Source organism: Ascaphus truei, chromosome 2, assembly GCF_040206685.1.
Source record: "Ascaphus truei isolate aAscTru1 chromosome 2, aAscTru1.hap1, whole genome shotgun sequence".
Classification (NCBI taxonomy): domain Eukaryota; kingdom Metazoa; phylum Chordata; class Amphibia; order Anura; family Ascaphidae; genus Ascaphus; species Ascaphus truei.
This window is the reverse complement of record NC_134484.1, coordinates 173096630-173123160: the sequence shown is the minus strand read 5'-3', so window position 1 is coordinate 173123160 and position 26531 is coordinate 173096630. Positions and strand designations below refer to the sequence as shown.

The window sequence follows — 26531 nt, the reverse complement described above, 5'->3', positions numbered from 1 at the left end:
CACCAATAAAATAGTTTATTCTTACATAGGGACAGCAGTACAGCACTGGACATATTAGATTGTAAGCTCTTCGGAACAGGGACTCCTTTTCCCAAATGTTACTTTTATGTCAGAAGCACTTCTCCCCTTTGTGTTATTTATATAATTTGTTTATATTTATATGATTGTCACGTGTATTACTGCTGGGAAGCGCAATGTACATTAATGGCGCTATATAAAGACATACATACATATTAGAATTTACAGACATGCCCCAGTATGATGTGTTTTATAATATGATGGGGCTCACTGAGCACAGGGAAATGGAGTGACGTATCCAAGGTCACACAAAGCTAGTACTGGATTTCAAACCAGACTATTCCATTTGAAAGTCACTACTTCACTATCTTTACCACTAAAGCTTCAATTCTACCTGTAGAAAGGTTACAATAGAGTTATGATTCTATATCATTACAGTACTCAGTAGATGACCATAATCAAACCCTCTTCAGCTTTCTAAAAGAATGAGAAGAGACGCCTGGTGCATGTGTGCTGAAAGGTCATGAACACAACCTAATGTTATCAAAGGATCTTCAAAGCTATGTGGTGTGTCAGCATTAGCTTTATTTATTCATGTAAAATAGTTATTTTGTTTTTTGGTGAAGTTCGCAAACCCAGGGGAAATTTGCCTTTTTTGCGAAAATGGCAACATTTGAAAAAATAAAAAAATCGCCAAACAGTAAAATAAAAATGGCAGGTTATATGTAATTTTCCGGAATTCAGGTCACAAGACCCGTTTTTAAGAAAATCTTGCAAAAATTGGCACATTTTTTGAGAATTTTCAGCTCTATCACTTTTGTGAAAATGTTGGTAAAACGCAAAATGTAAGAGAAATTTGCAATTTTTTTTGTGAAGCACATTTAAAGACATTTTCACACCTTTATTAATATTCCTTTTCAGTGATCAAAAGGGAGGCTAGATATTAAGTTATATGGCCACTCATCTAACATTGATGGCTTGGCCCTTGTTAATACCTGTTTAGTGGACGTGTGCACATACAATATAATTGTCAATAAATTAATACACTGGTAGTATTGGCCATGCTTACTCAAGTCCATTCTTTAAGGCTCCATATACTTCTTCCACCCTTTCTGGTTGAGGCTCTTTGGAAGTACTGTTATTTTTGTGACCTAAATTATGCATTTTCTTTTGTTTTGCTTGTGGCTTTTTGGGTGCCGACGCGTTTCCAAGGAAGGAGTTACATCTGTGAAAATAAGAAACATCGCCAAATAAAAAATAAACAGAACATATTTATTTTATTAAACTTTTGCGGCTTTATTTATCAAAAGCCCAGGGTTGATTGGGTTGATTGATCAAAGACTAAAAATATCAATAAATCTATTTGATTTTTTTTCTTCAATAAATCTGGTATGGTTTTTCTTTTTGCTCCTCTACTTTAACTGGTTTTCAAGCCAAAAGACTTTGATAAGTAATTTCATTGGTGTGGAGTAAATCACACTTGTTCCTTTTAGGAGGCGTTATCGAACTTGCGGTCTAATTGATTTTATGTATTCAGTACTAAAGGGGCTAACTGAGGATCATAAAAAGAAGACACATCGGCCAAGATGCACTGGTGAGGAAAACTGGAGTTGTTATCTCCAAAAATTTGTTCATTTTTGGTCATCTTGCAAAGTACTAACACCTCCAGTTTTCCTCACCACTGCTTGATGTATCTGGCATGGTTTTACAAATAATGGCCCAAAGTATTCCCTAACCACAAATCAATGGGTATTAATGTTCTTCCCTAACCCCAAATCATAATGCCCCAAACCAATGGGTATTAATGTTATTCCCTAACCCCAAATCATAATGCCCCAAACCAATGGGTATTAATGTTATTCCCTAACCCCAAATCATAATGCCCCAAACCAATGGGTATTAATGTTATTCCCTAACCCCAAATCTTAATGCCCCAAACCAATGGTTATTAATGTTATTATCAACTAAATATGAAAACATAAGGCAAAAAGAGAAGTTGCATGTAAGGCCAGTGAGCTCCTTTATTCATATCATCCATCATTCCTCTTTGAAATGCCTATACTGTACTTTACTTGTGAAATCAAATATTTATTTTGTATTTTGGATACATATTGCTGGGCAATCATTTCATTAAAATACCCTTCCTATGTGATGTTCTATGCTTTAAGTTATCATTGAAAATAGTTTTTTTGACGTTTAGTCAGGCATATACCTGCTAACACAGAATTGAACATTAATTTGTGGTTAAAGTCCGCTGCGCCGGAGTTAAGAAGATGCAAAGACCTTGTTGTTTGCTCGAATTTATGAAAACGCAATACAAATTTTAAGTTGAAAACAAAAATGTATTATTAAAAAATATGACAAAGAGAGAAACTGCTATACAGTACACCAAGACCAGCACTCTCAACCGTACAAGTACTGTAATATGAAATGTATAAGTATTGTAACTGTATTAATGCTAGAACTAAAACCCCATGTATTATTTATTAAAAATGTATTTAAGCTCTTAATGCAGAAACTGGGCCAAATAGAATTGTTTTTATTTGGCATATTTTGGTTTTTTTTACCTGTGTGGTATAAACAGATCAAAAGGCATGGCTATGACAGAAATAATTTGGTGTATATTTATACTATATTCTCAAACAGCAATACCAAGTAGATGTAGGAAATGTGAACAGCGAAGATAACAGCTAACCAACACTTTGTCTTCTGTGGTTTCATGATCAACATAAATAAATCCTATATCAGACTGAAACACACTAAAAACCAGCTGTCAAAAATAGAAAAAATACCCTGCCTAGTAAATATTAGAGGGGAGATTTTTGTGACTGGACAGAATTCTTGAAAAGAAAGCAAGTGCAAATAGAAGCTTTAATTTGACTCACTGACTGTCAGTATTATTGGAACCAATAAAGAACAACTATATTAAGCAGCACCAGTCCCTGCTTCCCTCACAATATAGCATGTACAGTAGCACAACAACAAAATATTGGTGTCACCATTGTTGTACGAAAAGTTTTATTATTATTCTTTATTTATAGGAGACCAAATAGACATCTTGTTTTATACAGACAACATACATATGGAATAGGGAATAAGGAAATGAGTGAATCTTCTTCATATTTGTCACAGACAGTACTTATTTGAATAAAATAGGAGTTAAGTGCACAAATTGCCTCAAGCCTAGCAGTTGTAAATCCTTACCTAGATCTTCTTTCCGGAATACCACTAAAGCCAGCAAATGACTGACTTCTAAGAATTCCATTCGGGCCTCCTGGGGGAAATGCCTGCGAGCCAACAGACATGATTTCTGGGGTCCTGGGAGGGAGATCTGCAAGATAAAGCACAAAGCTGGTCTTAAACACAGATTGGATTCCTCGGGTAAAAGAATTACAAAGTTCAGCTAAATCCCAGAGATGTGTTACATTACCATAAAGGATCAGTGGATCCTGACCATCACTAATCTCTACTGTCAATTATGTTTTTGTACGTTGAAGAATAACCGGGATAATAGTGCAAGTCTGTCTTTTTCTTTCTTTAAAAAAAAATAATAATTCTGTTTTGTTTTGTTAATAAACTTGAATTGGGCGATCACCACATCTGTCACCTCTATCATTTACCCATGAGCCTCTTCATGCAAGAGAAATGAATGTTCAAACCAAATCAAATGTAACCATCATTAATAAAATAACTGTCAGCAAGTGCTAATACCAGTCAACAAAGGAATACTCTGATGGGAAGTTACATAACAACTAGAGATGGAAATACTTTTCACCTAAGTTTGCAAAAGTAGATGAAATATGCTGAAATATGGCGTCTCAAAGAGAAAAAGAGAGAGTTCCCATTGACTTATATATTTCCCAAAACATATTTAAATTAGTTTATTTCCCAGGTGTTTTGACAGGTATCTCTCCACATGTTGTATAGAGTGTTTTGTTGAATTTTACTTTTTGGGTAAAAAGTTTTAGCGACCGTTTTGCGAGTAATCAAACTTTTTGGAAAGTTTGAGCGAGACAATACCTTGTATGACAAAGTGAGACAATAGGAAGGATGTGCACCATATATCTCCTTCCCAAATCCTCCCACTGACACTCCCCATGGCACAAACTGGGGCAGACGGGTTAAGATTTTAGCAAAATACTTTGAGACTGGATGGAAGTACCCTAGTTTTGTGCCAAAATTGCATTGATATATAAACACCCTGAAGGAATAGGGTGAGGCCTTGGAGGAGAGAGAGAAATGATATTGATATGAGAGAAAGAGGAAGAGTGTATGTTAAAAGGGGAAGAGAGAGAGGGTAGAAGAGTAATACTATACAGCTAAAGTGAGAGGGAGCAACATCTTCTGTGAAAAAGTATTTCACAATGCGTTTTCAATACTTCAGTACTTCCCTACTGCTCTAATACTTTGTGTTAAAAAATTCTACCTACAGGGATTATGATCTGGCTTTTTGATGTCATAACACTTCAGCATATACACTGTATATTAGCATATGCCTGTCTTTTTTTTTGTGCAGTGTCAAAAAAACTGCTGCCATTTATTACCATTGATAATTATGATTTTGATGCACAATGGTGACATTTAAAAAATAAAATACTGATAAGACTACTTTGCTTTTTCCCCCTAACGTCCTGTTTCGGGAAATTGGATTTAAAATTGCTGTGTGGAATTTGCTTTGTTTATGATAAATCTTCCTCAAATACTATCAATCCAGTCAGATAAATTATTGTAAACATACTCTAGCAGACTACAATAATAATTTGTATGCAGTGATCTCTTCTTGAAGTGCTTGCAAATTACTAGAATTGCAGGAGTGATACAATTGCATACTCAAGCTCACTACAAGAGGGCACACTGTTTCAAAGTCTCCTTTTCAATCTCACTACTAGATATGTGAAAACTTGTCTCAGTTTCCTTCACATGTTTTTAGGAAAATTGTGAATTGGTGAACCATTCAAGCAAAGGCTTGTTGTCAATTTTCAGGGTAAACAAATCCACGCTTCAGAACCTTTTATAATAAAAGTGGTGAAAGTGTCCCACTTTTTGTAAAGCTTTACAAAATACTTGGCAAAAGTTTTGTGAAAGTTGGGGTTAAAGGTGCTTACCATGTGAGATGTTCACGGCTGGCAATTTTTCGGGGAGGTTTTATACAGTATCTAAATGGGAAAAAAGGAACCCCTGACGAAGCCAAGTGTCTGGTGAAACGCGTAGGGTGATAGTGTGAGACACCTAAACCTTGTGAGGACCCGTAATTTACCTGTACAGGCATGGTTTTGGCGCCAAGGCAGGCAGGCAGCAAGGAAGGAAGGAAGGAAGGAAGGAAGGAAGGAAGGAAGGAAGGAAGGCTCTTTCCACTGACGGTCTGCTGGAGAGACCGGTGATCGGGTCGCTGCGCAAAAGGTGTAAAAGCCTGCAGGTTGAGCTGGGAACCAGAAGTGGTATCAGCCGGGTACTGGGCGAGGACTGCAAACTTTCAAACAGCCAAGACCAGGGAGCAGTAGGAAAGGAGAAATCCCCTGCTGGAGCTGCTGGAGGAACCGGCAATAGATCTGTTGTGCAAGGCTATGGAAAACCCTAGTGGAGGCACCAGTGCAGCACCGGGTGGATGTGAGGACCGATAGGGATGTTCATAACAATAGTACAGACCAGACCCACCTACGCTTTATTATGTTGTAGTTAGGGACAGTACACTGGTTAAGTTAGGATCCCAGAAGATGAAGGGGATCCAATATAATCTTTGAAGTATGAAAACGGCATGCCACAGAGGGCCTCAGTAATGAGAACTCCTGGGTGCCGGCGGATCACCTCTAACCGCGGATCTGCATTAACAGTCCTCTCCGGATGCAGGGAAGTGGTAGTTCCTGCACCGAAACAAGGTAATGGGGTCACTTGTACAGGACCCGCTAGGCATCCCAATGGGCCTAGCATATCGGGATAATACAGAGGGGTATGCCAAACAGAAAAAGATGTCCGTTCTCCATCTGAGTGTTAAGTATAGGCACTCACAGAATGCATCAATAACAATAGAGAAATATTACAACGTTGTTTAAAGTGTGGTGTGCAGTCCCCATGCCTGGGGACCTGAATAAAGACTGCTGTATGACAAAAGCACTTGGCGCCCATTATTCCACAACTTTGCTACCTCATCACTCAGCCGCCTGAATCCAGCACCCCAAATCAAGGTAACCCATGTGGAGTAGCCATACATAACACACCAATATAATCTCCCTAGAAGCAAGGTAGGGAGGGTTACACAAGGACTCTGAGAATGGCACAAGACCAAAACATCGTACCCTGCAAACATATATGCCAGATCACACAGCAAGCCACAAACATTGAACACTCAATGTTAAAGATCATACTGCTGCATATCTCGAAACGTGGTATGAATGATTCAATGCAGCAAATGTGATCAAGGATGCTTCATTGGTGAAACCAGGCAAAAACTTCAAACCAGAATGAACCTACACAGACACACACCATGAATTAGGACGATACTGCTGTCCAGTGGGACACCACCACTTCTCACAGCCAGATCATTCCATAAATGATTTAAAAATCCAAATCCTCAAAGGAATTTTATAAGGCTTCACGAATGGAAAACATCCAAACTCTAACTGATACTGCAAAAAAAAAAAAAAAAGAAGGAGTACTTCATCCTAATATGGGGTTTCTTACACATTTTATGAAATGTTTCCCCCTGCCTTTCTGTTAATCTTACACTTTAAATCTTTTCACCTTCTGCAGTCCCCCAGTCAGAGGCTTTTGATATCTTCCATTCCCATAATGGATTGCCACCTGTTGATCTCTCCAGGATACTGAAGGCGCCGGAAGGGACGCGACCCGCCCCCGGACGTGACGCTCACCGGGAGCCCGGCAGATTGAGAGATTCAAGTTGGAGCGGTGGAGATATCGATCTGTTTTAATTTAGTTTTATGTGCCTATGCTGCTTTTTATTCATGTAAGTGTGATACATACAATTTTTGTACAATACACACTTTAATTATATACAGTGTTGCACTATGGCGTTATTTCTGTCTTACTGAGGATACCTCACACCGTGACCACCCTCACCAACTTACCATAGAAGATAAAGTGTGGACATCCTGAACCACATTTAATGTGGGAAATGCGGTTTATCTGAAAAATTGTGAGATTCCATTTTTCTGAATCCTAGAATCGAGAGACATTTTTTGAAGCTGATTACACTGTGTAGTATATATTTGTTTTATTTCATATATGGTGATATCTGCGCTCCCCAAAGCTTCGAACACAACGGTACAGAAGAAAATCTGGACCTTTCTTCATAGGGTTGAGCTGCAACCTTGTTACCTTATTTATTGCACTTGCACTTTATATATATTTTTTCATTAGTGCACAATTATACAGCTCTAAGTGATTTATCATTGTTTTAATTATCACATTTAATACTTTGTATAGGAGCTCCTTAGCACCATTTTTTGTCACTGTCCTCTGGCAGCAAACAAGTTAACACTGTAGCCCCTCCTTCAATTGCAGTAGGCCTATATGAATGGGTGGATTGCCCTATCGGGCGATCAGGGTTGCTCCGGTGGGTGTGCGGTGGGCCAGTATTGCGGTTTCCCTGTAGCGGCGGCCAGCAGCTCCCTGGCCACCTGGGATACTCTCCCTACTCCTGTTGGTGCTGACATACAACTTCTGCCCGACCAGAGGAGGGAGCTGGAAGGAAGGAGCTGGGGAGTCCCCGAACCAGCAGAACCGCTCTTCACCCCAAGGTAAGTGTGTGTGTGTGTTGGAGTGAGTCGTGAAAGGGGGTGGGGGTGGGGTAAGTGGTAAGAGGGGGGTTATTTCCTTCTCCAGAGTGACCTTCCTCCTGCAGCATCACATTATCATGGTGGTCCAACATCAAATGACGCCAGAACGTCACATGGTGCCGAAATCGTCATGATATCGCGACATCACATGAAGCCGCAGCATCATGACGCCATGATGCTGCAGGAGGAGGGCCGCTCTTCAAGGAGTTGCGCAAGCCGGCAAGTAAGTACAATCCGCCCCTGAGTACATGTATTTGCTATAGAGTAAAAGCGCATAGCCATGCAACACCCTCTCTTCCATTTTTACTGTCTGTATCATATATTAACATGTACTTTCAAGTGTTTGTATGCAAGACCAAATATTATGGGATATACAAAAGATAATTGTTTTGCTATATTAGTTACAAGTTCATATCCAACTTATAAAGCAAAATCTCGGAAATTCAAAGCTGCACTGATTTGGCAGTGAAGTGGTTACGCGGGCACATTTATTGCATCGTACAGAAACTGCAAGGACAAGAAAATTGAACTTCAAGAAAAAAAAAGTGTTCTTCTGAGGGTTGTTTGTTTCAATGATTGCTTTTTTTCTGTATGATTTTTTGTGTGCCAATTGAAAAGGTTTCCATGGTAGCAACTGCTACACCATATTAATCAGGCCCTGCAAGAGCCAACTCAATTTATATTCAGATTTACAGAATAAAAGCTACTGAGATTAGCAAATCGTGGTACATACTGAAACCTTCACAAGATTAGTTGTCACTGGAATATTTTAGTTTAGGGGACATTAGAATCATCAGAGCATGAATTAACTCAATTTGACGGCGTTTATTATTGGTGTAATATAATATAATCACTCCTGCATATTCATAAATTACAGTGGATTTAATTTTGAGGACCAATTTAACCTACATTTAGTTGGTGATCAGTCCTTTCTCTGTAGTTTTTAAAAACAAAAATGTTATTCAATTGCAATGTAGCTGTTGCTACCGTATGGCTCATTTGTGCAAAATAATATTGATTAATATTTCTATTAAAAATAATACCTAATAAAAATAGTATTTTTTTTAACCACATTGTTTGTTTTTCACATTTTCTCCCCTTGTCTCGGTACAATCCCATATGTAAAATGTGTATCTTTTATAGTTCTCATCTCTTTCCTTCACTGCCCTCTTTATCGTATTCATACGCTCTTCTACTTATCTTCCTTCCCACTTGATTGCCTGTGCTTATCCCAATGCTGTTAACATCCGGTTTCCATAGTTACTCAAAGCCGAGTCCTCCAACTTGCAGTTGTTCTGTTTCTTTGGACATACTAAGCTAAAAAGAGTGTATGCCAAGAACCTAGGCAGGTGGGAGGAGCTCAAAAGATTATGCTGCAATGACCTACCCTACTCCATGAATTATATACAAGCTTCCCAAAGGAACACTTTCTCTGTCAACTGAAATGTATGGGTTTCGATAAATGTATGCGGTTCAGATAGCTGCCAACACCCTCTAGTCAATTCATGAGCAGTGGAGATGGGAGGATAAGAGAGATTCTGCTTTATGGTTTCAAAAAGTAGATTCTTTGGTAGCAAGGATTTAGAAACAATCCCTTTGCTGAAAGAGGAACAACAGACATAGTAAAGGTATGCAGCCCCCTTTCCCTATGCCTAAGGGAACTACGCGGCAACTACTTGAGCTGCTGCACCTGTTTGCTCACAGGAGGCCTAAGCCTCTGCCTCTGGGAGCCCGAGGTGAGCTCCTTCTCCTTGCAGTGCAGCGCCTCCACCTCTGAGGGATCCCAGCATTGGCGGAATAACCCATCACAGGAACCAAAACACAGTAATAAGGAATAATACACCATGCAATGTATATAACTAAGGTTTACTGTATACACCTACTAACACACAATAACGGTAATAACTGTACCCACAGGGTACACCCAATGACCCACAGGTGGTGGTTCCCCCAAAGTACTGAGGTGCCGTGGCACCAATACCCCTGGCATCCTGTCCCAGCAATTCCCACCCAAGTGTGAGGTAGCGCTATCCACTGTGGATGTAGGTGCACATTGGGTACCTGCCTGGGTACTCCAGTACCCAGGTGCTGTTTGGTGTAGTGAGTTGGAGCGGGTCCCACGCAGCAGGGCCACCAACACAAATCCCCTCTCTCCCAACGGATCCTGATCCTTCTCGTGAGGTGAGCTCCAGCCGCAGGGTCTCATCTGAATGTTCTGGGGTAACGCATCCTTGTCCCAGGTCGCAGAGCGCCACGTGGCCATCCGTCCACTGGCGTAACACCAGGGGAGAGTCCCTATATGGGGTCTTCCCTATAACACTGAACATAGGTGGGCTCAGGGGCTAGCTGGGGCCTAAGGGGCAAGGTCTAGGCCTAGTCCAGGAGGCACTGCTCCCTGGACACTGTCATGGGAGAGGGGGTTTGGCCCGGTATTAAAGGGGTCACACCCCATTTGGCCACTCCTGCTCTCACTTGGGAAGCAAGGGGTTAACTGGACTGCGGTCCAGCAATGGGTTTTTACCCTGCTTCAGAATCCAAATGTGTATTCCCCTGTAAAAGTGTATTGTTTCCATTCCAGTGTTTGCTTCCACACATACACTGGGATTGATGTGGGAGGGAAAGGGTTAAGGTTAATTCAGTGTTTATAGCCCTTTGTTCCATTTTCCCGCCTTTTCAGGCTCCATTTTGCAGCCTCCCATAGGTCGCCATTGCAGCTCCATGCATTCCAATGGTGGATCTGGCGGTTTGGGCCCGTTTCCATAGAAGACCAGCGGGTGGCGCCCGAGAGGAGGAGCGGCGGTTCCCCATTGTAAGTCAATGGAGCCATCCATTTCAATGGGGATTCCTCGACGCCGACCTCCAGGAACGGGTTGGCAGCCATCCAAACCACAGACCGCAGAAGCGGATACAATGTCTTTAAAAAGAGCTTTTATCACTATTAGTTCAAGGTCAACTACAATTGGCTTGGGAACCTTAGGTTCTAGGGCACCCAGAAATAAAATTATTTTTGCCCCTAGCTCCAAGGCCTCCCCACACACGACCACCACCGGGTCCGAGAATGAGGGACCCCCATAAAGGGTCGAGCTCAGCAAGAGGGTCGCGCCATTGACTCTAATGGCGGAGCGGAGGTCCCATTGAATCTAATGGCGGCGCTCGCCCATGCATTTCCTATGGCGGCGCCGGCCATTGATTCTAATGGGAGAAAGCCGCGTGGCGTTAAAACGGCTAAGTCCAAAACTGTGAAATATGTAAGTCCATATCTCCGGTTCTGTGAGGACCAGAGGGCTGGAATTTGGGTCGCATGTAGTCACTGCTCCAGCATGACTGCATGGCCATTTCCAGCCCTCTCTGAACAACCAGACGGAGTGTGGGCAACTGTAAAGATTGGTGATTTTCCCCATAGCCTTCAATGGCGGCGTTACTCCATTGAAAGGCTATGGCGGAGAAGCCTCATAGACTTCAATGGCGGAGTTGCCCCATTCAAAGTCCACGGCGGCGGAACCCATTGACTTCAACGGCGGAGTTGCTCCATTGAAAGCCCATAGCGGCGGAGCCCGTTCATTTCAATGGGAAAAGAGTGAAAAGCAGAGATTCATTGTTAAGAGGAGAATCCTGTATTAAAGTAATAAGAGTTTTAAACTGCATTTGTGTATCTCCGGTTCTGGGGGTCGCAAAGAGCTGAACCTTGTCCACCATGGAGAGTCCCCTCCGGCATGAGGGATTGGCAAGTGTCAGCCCACTGGGCCCAGCAGAACGGATTATTTTAATATATGAAGGTATTAAAGTATGAATTGTATTTTGGGTCTGGTATATAAACTCAGAGCCCATATGTTATGTAAATGATCAGGATGGGAGACAAATGGTCGATCATAAACTCCTGATCAAAGACTCCCCCACCCTGCTTGTGTATGCGAGCACACAGGAATGCAGGACATGGGTACTTGATATTAAGTTTTGTACTTCACACTTTAAACAAAGGGTATCCTGGCCAAGCTAGACTTGAAGACGCCAGGCTTGTGGGAGGGGGGCTGAGGAACTAAACACCATTGTACAACAATTAAGCTTTTTATACTTATCAAAAAAACTCAATACTATAAATATGAAATCATTATTTTGTTAAAGGTATCTTTTTCTTTAGAGGTAAAATCCTGCATGATTTTGTCAGACTAATTTCAGTTTTGACCATCTTAGAACATAATCAGGCTATTGAAATGAATCCGCACTGGGAACATTGTGGTCCTGCGGAGGACAAGGTAAGCCTCCATTTTGATGAAGGAAACCACCCTGGGACACAGGATGATGTAGAGTACTTTAACCTTTTGAGTGCCAGAGGGGCCAAAGTGTTGCGGCCCCTCTGGCCCTCGCGATCCCGTGACCACTCTCCGAATCAGTCACGTGATCGATCAGTCACTGATGATGGTACGGAAGGGGAGGAGTAATCCCCCTCCAGTCCGCCATCACTGTAGATCGTGTCCTGCTCACTGAGGCAATCTCCCCTAAACGGAACGTGAATTTGTTTACGTAGATAATAAGTCATGGGGCGCCCAGGGTGCAAGAGCCCATGACTTAGTAGCTATATCTTGGGGAAGCCAAAGGGTTAAAGGGTGTACAGCGGTGGCTGGTCCAGCTATCTCTCTACCTTAACCCTGTCATGTAAGTTCTAATAAGATGTAGACAGGCTATCATATGGGGTTTTCCCCCTCATGCTAAATTCCTGAGTGACAGGAGTGGAGTTGACACAGGGATCTATGATAGCCAATGGTGGTACAGATACTGGGCCCTCCCTCTTTGAGCTTCAGAAAGGAAGTGCCAAAATTAGAGATTGAAGTTCAGCCCCTTGGGGTGAGACCTTGAGGGTGTTCCAGCCTGCCCCTGCATGGGGTAGGATGTATTGGAAACGTCTCCTCCCGGCCGGGGGTGAGACATGTGATCAGCCCCTCATGGGCTGAACACATTACCTAATCCAGCTAGGCCTCATCATTACCCGCAGGCCTGTACCATCCAGAAGCCAGGGATCTAACCTATCAATTTGAGCATACGCTGCAACAACAACAACAGCAGTGGCTGCTGTAATAAAGAACATCCTCATTTGGACTTCTGGCCCCGCTGCAGTCTGTGTGGAGAGTGGAAGTGATATTAAGGACTGCCATAGTGGGGACCCCCTTCAGCCTTGCTTAAGCCCCCTATGTATGGAGGCGCTGAAACCAAGAAGAAAAAAGAACCAAAAGATTCCCTAAAAGCCTGCCCTGTACCCCCACATCATCGTGGGAAACTCATCTCTCCTGTTCCTTCGCAGGTAACCAGTACTACACAAAGCAGTCGCATAGCCATAATCTCCCAGGGGGGTCGGGGGATGGGTGTGGGGGGACATGTGCTACATGTGTAATCCCACATAGTTGACCTGTTGAATTTCTTAGAGGCCTCTGAATGGGGAATGGTTTGTCAATTAAGTGCTTTCTTTACCCTTATCTCACCCTGTCCTTATCAGAGAACCAGTTGTGAGCAGGTTGGGAGGTTGGACTCTGTCTATTAAAGCACTTACTGATCACACAGAAAGATCAGCCAGAGGAAATCAAACCTCTCCCACGTCTAACCTTCAAAAATCATTACATATACATATAGTATACAGTAGGTGTCACACTGAGGTAATAAAAGTTAAGACCCTTTCAACATGTCACTGGAATGAGTTCACTTTGGTCCTAAGAGGAGCGGCCCCCTAAAATGCAAAATGTATATTACAGAAGTATTAGCATCATTCATACTGCAAAAAATACCCAATTTGTCTCAGATGCCACTGTTTATATAATAGTTCCTATGAAGCTGGAGTTTACTGAAGATGCAGTTGGTAAAAAAATATATATGTATATTTAAATTTATAAATGGCTTTCCATTATTAACCTTAACAGAATTCATCATGAAAAAAACCCACACAATTAGCTTTATAATTTGGAGAAATAATAACAACAAATAAATACTTTCTGGTACTGAATAAAAGGGTACTGTATATTTCCAGCCCTGCATTTGTGCTTTGAGTATATACTGTATGCTTCCTTTCCCATGTGCTACATTACACTTGAAAAGAGACCTGCACACTATTATTTTATCATGTTGGTCTAATAAAAGGAATCACAGCATACAAAAAAAATGAAGAACCACTTTATAACTCATCCCATAATTAGCCTCTAGCAAAATAAATATGTAAGGAATATTTAACTCTTTCATAGCCATTGCATTGCAACACCCCTCTGGCAGTGAGGATGAAGAGACAAATGGAATTTTGTACTGTACGCTACTCTAACTTAGGCTCCAAAATCTGAAAACCTATTAATGACATCTTAAATTGTTAAGCAAAGATGAAAGGTACTGTAGTATAGAAGTCGTTTCATGGTTTGGTGCTTTTATTCAGTTGCAATTCTAACAGCTGTTCCTGGGACTGCAGCCGTAAAACCCTAAATATTGCGATTGTTTTCTTTATCTTCACGGTTGCTTGTAACAAGCATAGCATTACCTAAGAGGGGGATGAACGTTCTTGCCATCTCATACACCATATGATGCTAAATAAATGACATACCCCCAAACAACTAAATAAATCCTAACAATTTCATGGAGTTGTATTGTGTTTGGAGAAAATCTTGTTGCTATGACTACATTTGCTAGAAGGGACAGAATTCTCACAGCTGAAGCAGTGTGCTAATGTACTGCACATGCTAAAGAGACGCTTGTGGTTTTAAGTGTTTTTTGGTACATTAGAAAAAATGGTAAGAATCATTATTAGTCAACTTTGCCAAAACAAAAACAAAAAAAAACGTTAGTACACTTGAACTGAACTTACATTGAAAACAATGTAATTTGGTTTGTATTGTGCAGGTAATAAGAACTCAACCGAGCATTGTTCTTTCACCCAAGAGATCCCTGTTTTAACTTGTGTAGCCTAGCCCCTGGCCACTACTTCTTTTCCTGGGCCCTACCAGTATAAGCCCTGTTGGGTGCAGGCAGTGGATGGGCTAATTCCTTCAAAAAGGCCCTGTGTGCTTTTGTAGCCTTGGATACATTAGATGTATACAAGGGCGGGCCTAGCAACAGCCAGCGAGTGTCAGCCTGAGGGGTGGGTACTGATTGGGCCACATACTGGATGTGATGGCCTATCAGTATCCAGATCTGTTTTGTTATGAGACAGAGTTACAGTCACACCCAAAGGGTATAAATACTGACACTCACAAAAGTAGGGGTGTCTCTTTCCTACCCCTGTGGAGTGAGTACCAGCTACCCTGGGTCTCACTAGGAGGCCTAGGGGGAGAACCATTAATATGAATAGGCCAAAGAAGAAAGCAATGCCATGCTGTGAGATATGTACCTGCCAATAAACACAGTTGTGCCATCACCAGTGGGCTTCAATGTCTGAGAATCAAGAACAAGGTGTCAGTATGGATTCACCTTCCATCCAAAGGACCCATGCTGACTGGAGGAGCTGCACCCACAAGTAAGGTAACCTCGCTGCACCCACAACTAAGGAAATCTGTAAACCTGTCCTTTTCTCTCCACAACACCGCGGAGCACTCGGCCCTTCTGTTGACACACAGCTACAGCACAACACCTAAATGGTGTTTTGCTGTACCTGTGACCAGGGCAGTAATGGGTTAATCTATGGGCCATTGACCCCCCTTACACTCCACTGGCTTCTTATGCTCTGGCTTCTGCCAGAGAAACAGATGACCCCAATCTCACTTAGGGTGTGGGGTACAAGGGTTACACCTGCAATGGACCAGTATTTACTGTCCTGGAACTAGAATCATAGTTCTGTTCCCTTTCCCTTTTTGCAGCTCTGCCTTCTGGCCCTTTATATTGTAGTACTTTCCCTGCAGTTATTATTCCCAGTGCAGGCGATTTGGATACATTAGTTTCTTTTTCTCCTAGCCTCCTGCAGTGGTTGCTATGACTACCCCTGTTATTCCCCTGGCATAGTGGACTGTTCCACTAACCCCTGCCTGTATTCAGTTTCCTTAGCCCAGCTCTGTTCCTGTGAGGAGCCTCCATTTTGCTTTCTTTTCACCTCAGCAGGCTAGCAGGCACTACCTATGCCCTCAGTTCCTGGTAAGAAGCATCGTTTTTACTTTTTGTCCTTACTATCAAGCACTATTATTGCAGACAAACTCTCTCTCACTACACCATCTACAAGTATATCTGTGATCTGCTGCTTTTCAATAAAGTGAAGTAAACTTATAGAACTTGTGGTGCTTGTAAACGGAAACTAGTTAAGCTGTCTGACTATGCATTATCCAGCATATTTCCCTTTGGTTCCAGCACATTTACTGACAACTATGAGAAGTAAAAATGGCCATGGTCATGTCGCTCACCCAAGAATGTCGGCTCCACCACCCCTTACTAATAAAAAAAAATACATGTAGCGGGGTACCCCCTGGCTATTCTACCCAATGGGCTGGCAATAAACCCTGGTACTTTTATGTTGCCGGTAGTTATCATGGAGTTTTTCCCTTCACCTTTGGTACTGCCCTTGAGTGACAGCAGAGGGTGGCACATCCTGTTGTAGCTGGGAGAATGGGGTGCCCATCTTCTGGCTGTACTTAAGGGCAGAACCGCCCTACATTTTGGGGTTCCTTCCCTCTGAGGAAGGCAGGTCACACATCTGGGAGCCTGAGATTGGGGCCTACCCATGTTCTCTTCCCTACGGGGAGAAGTGAGTGTGGACCTATACCTCTGCCTCCGCTAGGGAGGTGGGGAAGAGCTAGGATGGCTGCGGGTGCCCTTGGCCTGTAGTGACGGTCCAGGGACCATCTCCATTGAGAGCTGATCTAAAGAGACTTTATCTGGCAGAAGACTGCTGAGTAGCTGTTGAGTTACTGCTAAGTGTATAGTAATAAACCGTTCCTGTTTGCAATATACCTCCAGCCTAGTGTGTGATCTAACTGGGGGGGAGAGGTATAAGTTCTACCGTGGGAGATCATCTCCATATCCCTGGAGCCTACGGCAGATGGAGGCGCTGCACTGCTAAGTATTATGTGGGGTATGGACCCCAGAAGCCTGTTCCTGTGTCCCAAAGTCATCGCGGACGACTCAGCCCTATTGTTACCAGCAGGTATGCACCACACACACCCCGTAATGGGGCCCCTATCTGCGATTGGGGGGGGGGGGGGAAACACTGTTACATACATTATGAAGCATGTTTAGAAAGGGCACAGTTTGTTTCCCCTTTAAACTCATAATGCATGTTAAAGTTAAATTCATTAGCTCCACACAGCTCTCCACTGCAAATCACTTCTCCAAAAGAACAGTTTTACAATGTCATTTGCCCAAACATAATGGCAAATTGCCTGTCTCCCTTTCTCCTTTGTACTTCTACTTTTTAAGAGAACTCCCTCCAGAAACGCACATCCCCTCGTTTTTATGCACAGACGCATTAATGCCGTGCTCAACAAAACAAAGATAGATTCTATCATGAAACATCAGCCTTCTGGAAATGTAAAAAGTAGATGATTATAACATGTGACAAAGCCCTGTGGGACTGCTGCCAAGTGACTGGTTCTCAAGCTTATTCTGCATTGTAGAAATGATTGCAAGATTGAGGACCTTGAAAGGTTACAGGTTTTCAGCACCACGCTAGGAAGCTGCAACTGCGTTGTGAAAAACGGAGTGTAAGCAGATTGCTGCACTCTGAGAGCTATGGGACAGCAGTAATTAGATGCCTGACTCCCTTAGTCAAAATCAACACCAGGTCCTGCACTGGGAACTGGCATTTCTGAGGCTTTAAATGGCTGGCAGATAGCTGTGTGCACTTCAAGCTCGGTACCAGTTCCAAGAAATTGTCAGTTTCAATTTGTTCCTTCCTCTGAGAAGGAAGGAAGCGGTTTGCGCAATTTGTGCCAGCCTTTTGTGTGCAAAGACGTAAGATTGATTTTGAAGAACTGTATTGTAGGTAGGCTGGAGAGAAAGAAATACTGAATGAACAGAGGGGGGAAAGAGCTTGATTGGGTTGGAGGGGAGGGTATTATTACTGTTTATGTTCACGTGGGGGCAGGAAGATTCCCATAGACACAACCACAAAATAGAAATTTGAAGCATGTGAGAATTTGGAAGGGAAATCAGGAAGACATTTTAATCCTTAATTGAGATGCGCTGGAACTTTCATCTGGCAGAAAGCAGAAAGTCATATCATTGTCAACGGAGTTTCTCAGATAAATAGAAATAGTAGGAAAGGAGGTCTGGAATGGCCAAAGGAGAAAAATAATTTCACAAAAATAACACATTATTAAGTGTATCAGGAGGGCAAAGCTCACAGGGTTGTTTTTTTTTTTTTTTTAAACTAAATTAACCATAATTAAGCTGTTAAAAGAGATCCCCAATATTAAAGTGATACATGTAAAATAAAAAGTTGATCCTTTCCTGATGTTGTGAATTCCATTTACTTCCAGACACTATTATTTATTTATGACAACAACTTTAGATATTGTAACTTCACCTTCCAATGTTCTTTATGTGGGTCTAGGTTCAAAGGCAATTTTGGCTCTAAAATGGCGCAATGAAAGGCATTTTTACACGGCATGTCGTAATATCAATGGAACAAGGTAATTTCTGCCCCATGTGTGATGGGGCTATGATTTCAGAAGGATAGAGGGAGGACATGTTAGGAGCAATCAAACAAAGCACGTGCTATATTAATTAGACATAACAATTTGCATAAATGTATGTTGACTCACTAGAGGTATTAATCTCTTTCCCCCTTGATTTAATCAAACATTGTACTGATTGAGAGCCATTTATCATAGGAAGGAATGAAGTAAGAGGGTTCATGGTACTCTTCAATCAGGTGGAAGCAGGTCAAATTCTCACCGTGTTCTGTCCAGGAAAGTAAAATACACCAGTTTCAGGAGTTGTGTCATACAAAGGTCTGTCCCACAAAGCACAATGAATAAAAAGCCTGGGAGGTTCTTTTTCAAATGGACTGCACATTTTTCTTAATATTAAAAATTAAACATACAGTATAAAATTGCATTATTATGTGTCAATAGTCAGTTAATTGAAAGTATTACTTTATTGAAAAGGTATTTATTAATTACTTATGCAGCCAGGACTGGTTATTGGCTACCAGTCTGCCCTCCCTAGCAGTAAGTCCTGGTGAGAACAGGCCTGCTATGATCCATCATGGGTTTTCCCCACTCACAGCAGTACCCTTGAGTGACAGGAGGGGAGGGGTTACTAGGCCTGGGTTCTACCCAATCCTGGGTCAGACCTGGTGCCCTCCTCCTACTGCACTTATGGGAGTTACAACCCAAATTTAGTTAGCGCCTTTCCCCACTTGAGAGGCAGGTCACACACAGGTTGCCTGCATATTGGCCTTCCCTGTTACTCTGACCCAAAAGGGAAGAGGGAGTGTGTACCTTTCCCCTGACCCTGTTAGAGAGCCAGGGAAGAGCAAGGACTGCTGCGGGACCCTTGATCCGTAGTGTAGGTCCAGAGACCACCCTACAGCGGGATAACAAGCCAGAGACTGTATTGGGCAGAAGCCTGCTGTGACTGTGCGGCTGAACAGAATAAATCCTTTCCAGTTATTCATACCTCCTGCCTGATGTGTAATCTTTCTGGGAAAGGAGAGGGAATTGTGTTCTACCGTAGGAGATCACCTCCATACATCTGGAGCCTGCGGCAGATGGAGGCGCTGTACCACTAGAGGTCTGTCGGGTATGTACCCCAGCTTGTCTTGGGTCCCCAAAAACATCGGCAGACAACTCAGCAATTCTGTGAGCCTACAGGTATCATGCACCAAACAGCTAGTAACAGGGAAATCTCCCAGAGGGTGGGGGAAACACCGTTACACTTACATTGTATTCTAGCGTAGTCAATTAATATTTTAAGTTGTCTTTTTAATTAAAGTCCTCCATCTACTCACGATTTCAATTTTAAATATAACTATAAGGGAGACTAGCTTTGATCCCAGAGTTTCTCTTCCTTACTAAAAAGGAATTGTACGTTACCCAGAACACCCCGTGATGCCCGGAAATAGGATAAAATATCTGTAGGGTACTTCTGATCAACCACAGTAGAAAACACATATGGGCAGAATTATTCAAACTAAATTGTCACAGTTTAATGAATAGTCCCCATATCTTTAAGGCTTAATGGAAGGCAACCATGTGCCCCCCTATAAGGTAAACTTGAAGTACCTTAACACTTTTAAGATTGTATATACTGTAGGCATATCCTGCAGTATAGCAGAAGAAGGAGTCGCCCATCCTAATATAGCAATTTGAACCTTTTGATAAAAACCCTTAATTAACAAGGGAATATTTTGCAGTTGATCCTTTGCAGGCCAATGCTTATTCAGACCATTGATTGGTTAGGGCATTACATGCCATGCAATGCCCTGTCCAGTTGGGATTATTATTATTATGAATATCTACGGTACATTTTACATGCATTATTTCACCACTATTACTGTATTATTTTGTTTAAATATGACCCATGAGCAATGCAAACAACACAGAGGTAAACAACCTGTAATTCAACATATGTGATTGCTGGATTCTCATTATAGAAATATTTAAGCTTAAAAACACAGTGGTATATATTATCTTTAAGTGCAAATGCATTCCGATTGAAACTGTTTTACCTAATGTAGTCATATTGTTGAACATATCTTATTTCCACAAAGCTATACATCCGAGCTTTCCTTGACTAGCAAGTGTACAGCTTTTATACAATTATGTGCTTATGCAACTGCTAGTTATAATAGGCCATTGCCTACGCTCAGGAAGAGAAAGCAATTCTGCTCAACATGCCAAATTCTAAGAGTCCTGTGACGCATGAGATGAAGGTGATGCATTATATGCAGATGCTTTGTATAGTCCTTTGGTTCTTTATAGGGATGGAGGCAATGATTACATACAGTAGTGATGCATGTCTATCAGTGAATTTATATCTATGTTGCATGGTTACAAGCTCAGTCATGCATTATTTTTGCATCCTCTTAATTAATGCTAACAGTACGCCTTGCTGATACAGTAGCCAACTGGCCTGCGGTAGCTGCTTCAAGGTAATTAACACAAACATCTTTGAAAAAAACAGCCTGCCCGGATAAAATCTTAAAAATAAAATAATAGTAAGTGTAGCCATGGCTGGTTTCTGGATATCATTCTGCCCTCACTGGCATGCAAGTCCTTGTAAGAGCAAGCAGTGCCAGTACCAATCATGGGTTTTCCCCACACAGGCAGCTTCCCTTGAGTGACAGGGGAGGATGTGTGACTAGGTCTGTGTTATGCCCAATCCTGGGTCCAGACCTAGTACCTTCTCCCTACTGTACTTGAGGGAGGTGCAACCCCAAATTCAGTAGTGTCTCTACATTTGAGTGAGTGATTACCTTTTCCCTGGTCCTGCTAGAGGGCTGGGGAAGAGCCGGGACTGCTGCGGGGGCCATTGACCGGTAGTAAAGGTCCAGGGACCATCCTAAGTTTAGAGACCAGTGAAGAGACTGTATTGGGCAGAGGACTGCCGTGTGCTGTGATTGTACAGGAATAAATCCGTTTCAGTTGAATATACCTCCTGCCTAGTGTGTGATCTTACTGGGGGGGAGGTAAGTGTTTCCACCGTAGGAGATCGCCTCCATACATCTGGAGCTTACGGCAGATGGAGGCGCTGTGTACCATGGAGTAAATGTTGGGTATATACCCCAGAAGCCTGTCCTGCAATTCCCACAACCATTGGTGGACAACTCAGCATTCTGTGAGCCAACAGGTAGCATGCACCATACACGTGGTAACAGGGGAATCTCCCAGAGGGTGGGGGAAATGCCGTTACATAAGCAAATCAAATTAAATGTTGTACCATCAAAACAGAATTCATCAAACGTTCTGTAACCAGCCCTACGGTTTTTGGTTTTATAAACATATTTATACATGTACAGTATATTTTAACCTATAAAATTCTAAACAAAATATAATAGGAGCCTGTAATACAATCCAAGTGCATTCAAGATATAGAGCTACATTAGGAAATGGATTCTCCATGCAGAAGAGCCAGTAATACAGTTTGAAAATGCCATGTTTATTGACTGAGTGAATTTCTTAATACACTAGAATAATTATTGGTTAATAGAATGCAGATCCCATATTAGTTGGGGTACCTTTAGTGGTCCAACTTCAGAGTGTACCATATATGAAGTTATAGTGTACAGAGCATTCAAAACCTTGTAGGCTTCTTCTTCAAGACACTTGAAGACAACATACAGAAGACTCGTCAAGGACCAAAAAAGCTAATTTGTTTAATTTAATGTAGATCCTTACATTTCCAAGTATTGCCTTCTTTAATGAAAGGGAAAACAAGATCTTGAAAACCCAGTTGTTTCACCTTGGCCTTCCTAATATACTGTACTAGCCAAATATTTCTAACCAAGGTTCTCAAACTTCCAGGAGAGCGCAATTGAAAGGCAGTTCCAAAGGCAACAAGAGGAAGTTCTTTGAATGTACCACTACGCAAGATGAAATCTAGATGCCCTTATGTCTAGGTTAGGTTTTATAAACGTTCCGTGAGTACCGTACAGACACTAAAATGATCATCTTCAGCTCTGTCCAATTGTGGGTTAGGTCATAAGCACAGGAATATTGTAATAAAATGCTGCTTTACCTAAAAGCTTTGTTTCCGAGTCATTGTCAAATGTATGGCAACTTCATTTCTCTTTATATGAATTTCTATTTTTACTTTTCATTTTACACAAATCTATGCAGTCACTTAATGTCACTGCTTATACTTTTCAATCCGTTTAACTAAAAAAACCTCAAGCCACGAGTCCGACGCTTAAATAACGACATACTTTCACCATTAGTGTAATCATGCCGACATCTTTTCATTAAATGGGCATGTTTGTTATTGCAAATAAAAAAACTGGGTCTTATAAAAGTTAGAAAACAATGAAGCCTTAGTGGGAAATCAACAAACAAGTAATACCCTTCAGAAGTCAAATGGGAAAACATTGCTGTAGGCTGCATTGATGTGGCTGAATTCTGCATTCACACACATATACAGTATGAACAGACAACAAGACCACACCTGAAAAGCCAGGCCAGGTTTATGGCACCCACTTTTTCATTTATTTTCAAATCTGTTAGTGTTAAAACTTGTTAATGGGGGTAAGTTTGATCAAAAACATCTGTGCTGTGTTAAATACATTTTTGGTTGATACTGTACATAGCAACAATTGTGCGCTAACAAAATATACAGAGACTTCTTAGGGTTTACGCCAGGTTCAACTCGGTGGATGATTTTGATGCGTGTGCTACAATTGTGTTTGGTGCACAGATAGTACTACATACCATTTATATTCCCTCGTGTGCACCAATATACATTACTACATACATTATTGATGCTTAAAACACACACTGAGAAAAAAAATCCATTAGTACATGGGAGCACACAAGTGTAATATCATTTGGGATTTCCGTGCTGCAATTTGACACCAAAAATTTAAATTTGTCCCACTTATAGGCTCCAAAATTTCCTGACACCACCAAGTCATGTATAGTCCTGTATGTGAACGGGTTATACTAAAATAGTACTTACTGACTGCCTAAGACAGGTGGTAAACATTACAACCAACTTACTATGCAGTGGGAATAATCGCCACTAAGTATTTACCCAATGAATCCCTAATACCTGGTCCCTACATTGGTCACTCATATTCAATCCAATAAATGACTCACTGGTGCTCAGAAAATCTTGTCCTTTAAAAGATAATCCAAGCCATGTTTTTTTTTAATATACAGAATTAAAGCTGGGGGTGTCCGGAGAGGAACCCCATTCATTTCAGCTCCAGGGATCCCCTGCTTCCGGAGGTACTTCCCTCAATTGGGTGCACCGGTAGCCACTTCAGGGTTCACTGTATATCTGTTTTTCAAAGCTCCTGGGCCATGTGGGCCAATAGGAAGCCGGGACATCATCAGGGGCGTTTTCCTATTGGCCCATGTGACGAGGAAGCTGAAAACTGCAGGTAAGGAGGTAAGTACCTCTGGATCAGGGGGCCCACGGAGCATAAATTAAACGGGGTTCCGCTCCGGGGACACCCTGCTTCAATCCTGTATTAAAAAAATGATGGGGGAAATAAAAACCGACTTGGATTATTCCTTTAATAGAGCAGACATAAACCTATAGCGGTCCATGTTAAAATTGAAAAGAAGCAAAAAAGGTGACACTACTCATTTGCATGTTATTACCCAGAATCCCTGGCTGCAGTGGAAGCACTGTGTACTAAGAGATAATGGGGAAAGGCAGAGTAGCAGACCGATCTGAGACGCATGAATGTGCCCACACATGGTATTTGTATTTGCTGTGCACGGTATGGGGGATGGTTTTTGTCACGTTTCTACACAACACAACATATTTTGTGTCTGTCCTTAATGAGAGAGATACTCCAACCGTATCCCCCAAATATTTTCATAGTTGATACAGTATGTCTAGTGAGTTGGTCTATTATAATGTCTGTATGGGGTTTATACTACTGGAATGGTTCACCCAATTACCTGTACATTATATTCAGAAGCCTCAGCGTCACTGTTTCAGGCATGTGTACTTAACAGCCACTAGCAATTAATTGCCTAACCAGTCAACAAAGATTTACAAGTAAGCCGCTACAAATGTGTCTGCTTCTTCTATCCCAGTGTGAGGGTAAAACCAAGGGCCCTCATGCAAATAGTCTTGACTGACAATCTGCTAGCAGTTATTGTGTATTATAACTGGCATACGACAGCATGAGACAACACAAATATAAATGAGCAATCATAACTACATGTTATCTTTCATTGGTTGCAAAAATGTAGGAGGTGAAGACAAAGTTGAATCCCTGGGATGGAGGGACGCTTGTGTCCCTTAGCGTGGACAAACAAGAGAAAAAATTCAAAATAAACACAATACATTCACAGTTCATAGTCCAATGTTTTGGTTCTTGAAAAAAGTCCTGTATATTCAGAGATCTTGGGCTATGCACATTAAATAAATCTATTTGACAATAATTGAAGTCTTGCTCAGTTATGATAATGTTCCTAATTTCTATATACAATAATGCCATTATACTTTGTGCTGTGCCTGATGTTACAATGCAGGTGTAACGTTGCTACTTGAAACACGGAGAGATAAAGTGACTCACTCATTGTGTGACAGAGCTAATGCTTCCAGTGTTGTCCCGAGTGTCCTACTTAACAAGAAAAGGCTTTATTCATAAACCCATGCCTTCAACATAGAAAGAATAATCATCTTTCCATTTTTGTTTGATCATTCTATTGCCCTCTGTTGCTTTGTTTTGCTGTTGTATGTGGATTATTCAGTATACAGTTTTTATTTGATACAGTATATTTCTGAACCTTTTATGTTACACGAATATGCTTTAAATGTACATATCCCAGCCACACAGGATTTTTTTTATCTGCTAAATATACCAATATAAGTCCCCAGGTTTTCCATTGAAAACATCTCTGTTTCCAAAATACAAAATAAAAATTGGCCACCAGTCTACTTCCTTCTTCATCCATGTAGAAAAACATCCATCCATTGATAATAGCGTATGCATTCCCATTCTGGATCAGAGTAAGCTAGTAGCCATTTGGTTTCTATGCCTGGTTACCAGTGTCCTCAAGAATCAATGGAATCAAGAGTAAACTCTATTTTTGATAAAGGATAGCACCTTGCTATTCCGGGGGTCTCCTTTACCAAATTATTTAAAAATAAATATCCATGCGAATAGAATTGCACTTTAAAGCTATCAAACTGTACTACAGTTCATGTTAGAAATCACATTTCCAATTAGCTTCAATAAAACGGGATATCAACTCCAAAAAGAGAAGGAAAATGTTCTAGCAAACAACCCCTCAAAGAATAATATACCATACATTATTAAGGGATATGTATTAAATGATCACTATTTAGCCGATACGCACCTAAAGTTACATAAACAGCTCAAAAGTACTATTACCAATGATTGAAGTATGGCTGTAGAGAGCAGGTACTTTTTATGTAACACTTATCTATTCAACAATTGATGTATCTTTTGAAAATAATGTTTTTTATTATGCCAAAAATTGACTAATAGCCGTGTGTCCAAATAACACCACAGTACCCAAGGATTGTATGTTTCTGTGTTCAACCACATGGACCTCTACTGTAACCACTGATCATCACACAGCAATGTTTGTTAGTAGTCACTTTATGACATAACCCATAAAGACACTACTGATGCATCTTACGCCATACTTTACACACATTTATTCACCTGGAAATATATCCCTGTTGTGCATACAGAAATCATTTTTTCCACTGCATTTTTCTTATCTGCTTCACTCTCACGTTAAAAATGCCATCTCACTAACATCATCTACCACATATGCTCGATTCTAACATCAACAAAAAAAGCTAAATCACAATGCTTCACAAGTTATCACAATTAAATCAGATTTGCCCATCTCAGTGGGTATCCTCTTACCTTCAAAGTGCTGGTGGATGGTAAGTATCCCTGTTTAGCTTTGTAGTTTTCTACTTATCAACAAAGCTTCATTCCAACCAGGCTAGAGCCATTGTATCTGATTATACCTCCAACATGCCCAGGCTGACCAGGCTTAGTTGTTGCTTCAGTGCCAAAAAAATAGATCAGTCAGCAGCTTGTCCTCAGTTGCTGGCTGCTATAACTCACACTGCTAGCAGCAGTAGCAGCAGCAGTAGCAGCAGCAGCAG

General features: G+C 41.4%; 1 protein-coding gene across 4 annotated transcripts in view; it reads right to left on the bottom strand.

Annotated features, from left to right (window-relative positions):
* RIPOR2 (RHO family interacting cell polarization regulator 2) overlaps positions 1-26531 on the bottom strand; it is a 141083-nt gene that overhangs the window by 70655 nt on the left and 43897 nt on the right. For 3 of the 4 annotated variants that reach the window (XM_075585570.1, XM_075585568.1, XM_075585571.1), the window contains exons 2-3: positions 3223-3349; positions 1088-1243 (exon numbers count right to left, since the gene is read on the bottom strand). In XM_075585570.1, the coding sequence (XP_075441685.1) occupies positions 1088-1243; positions 3223-3323 (257 nt within the window). In that variant the 5' untranslated portion in view covers positions 3324-3349. Of the gene's footprint in view, positions 1-1087; positions 1244-3222; positions 3350-26283; positions 26515-26531 lie in introns of those variants that run through there. The other variant, XM_075585569.1, reaches the window with a different exon arrangement.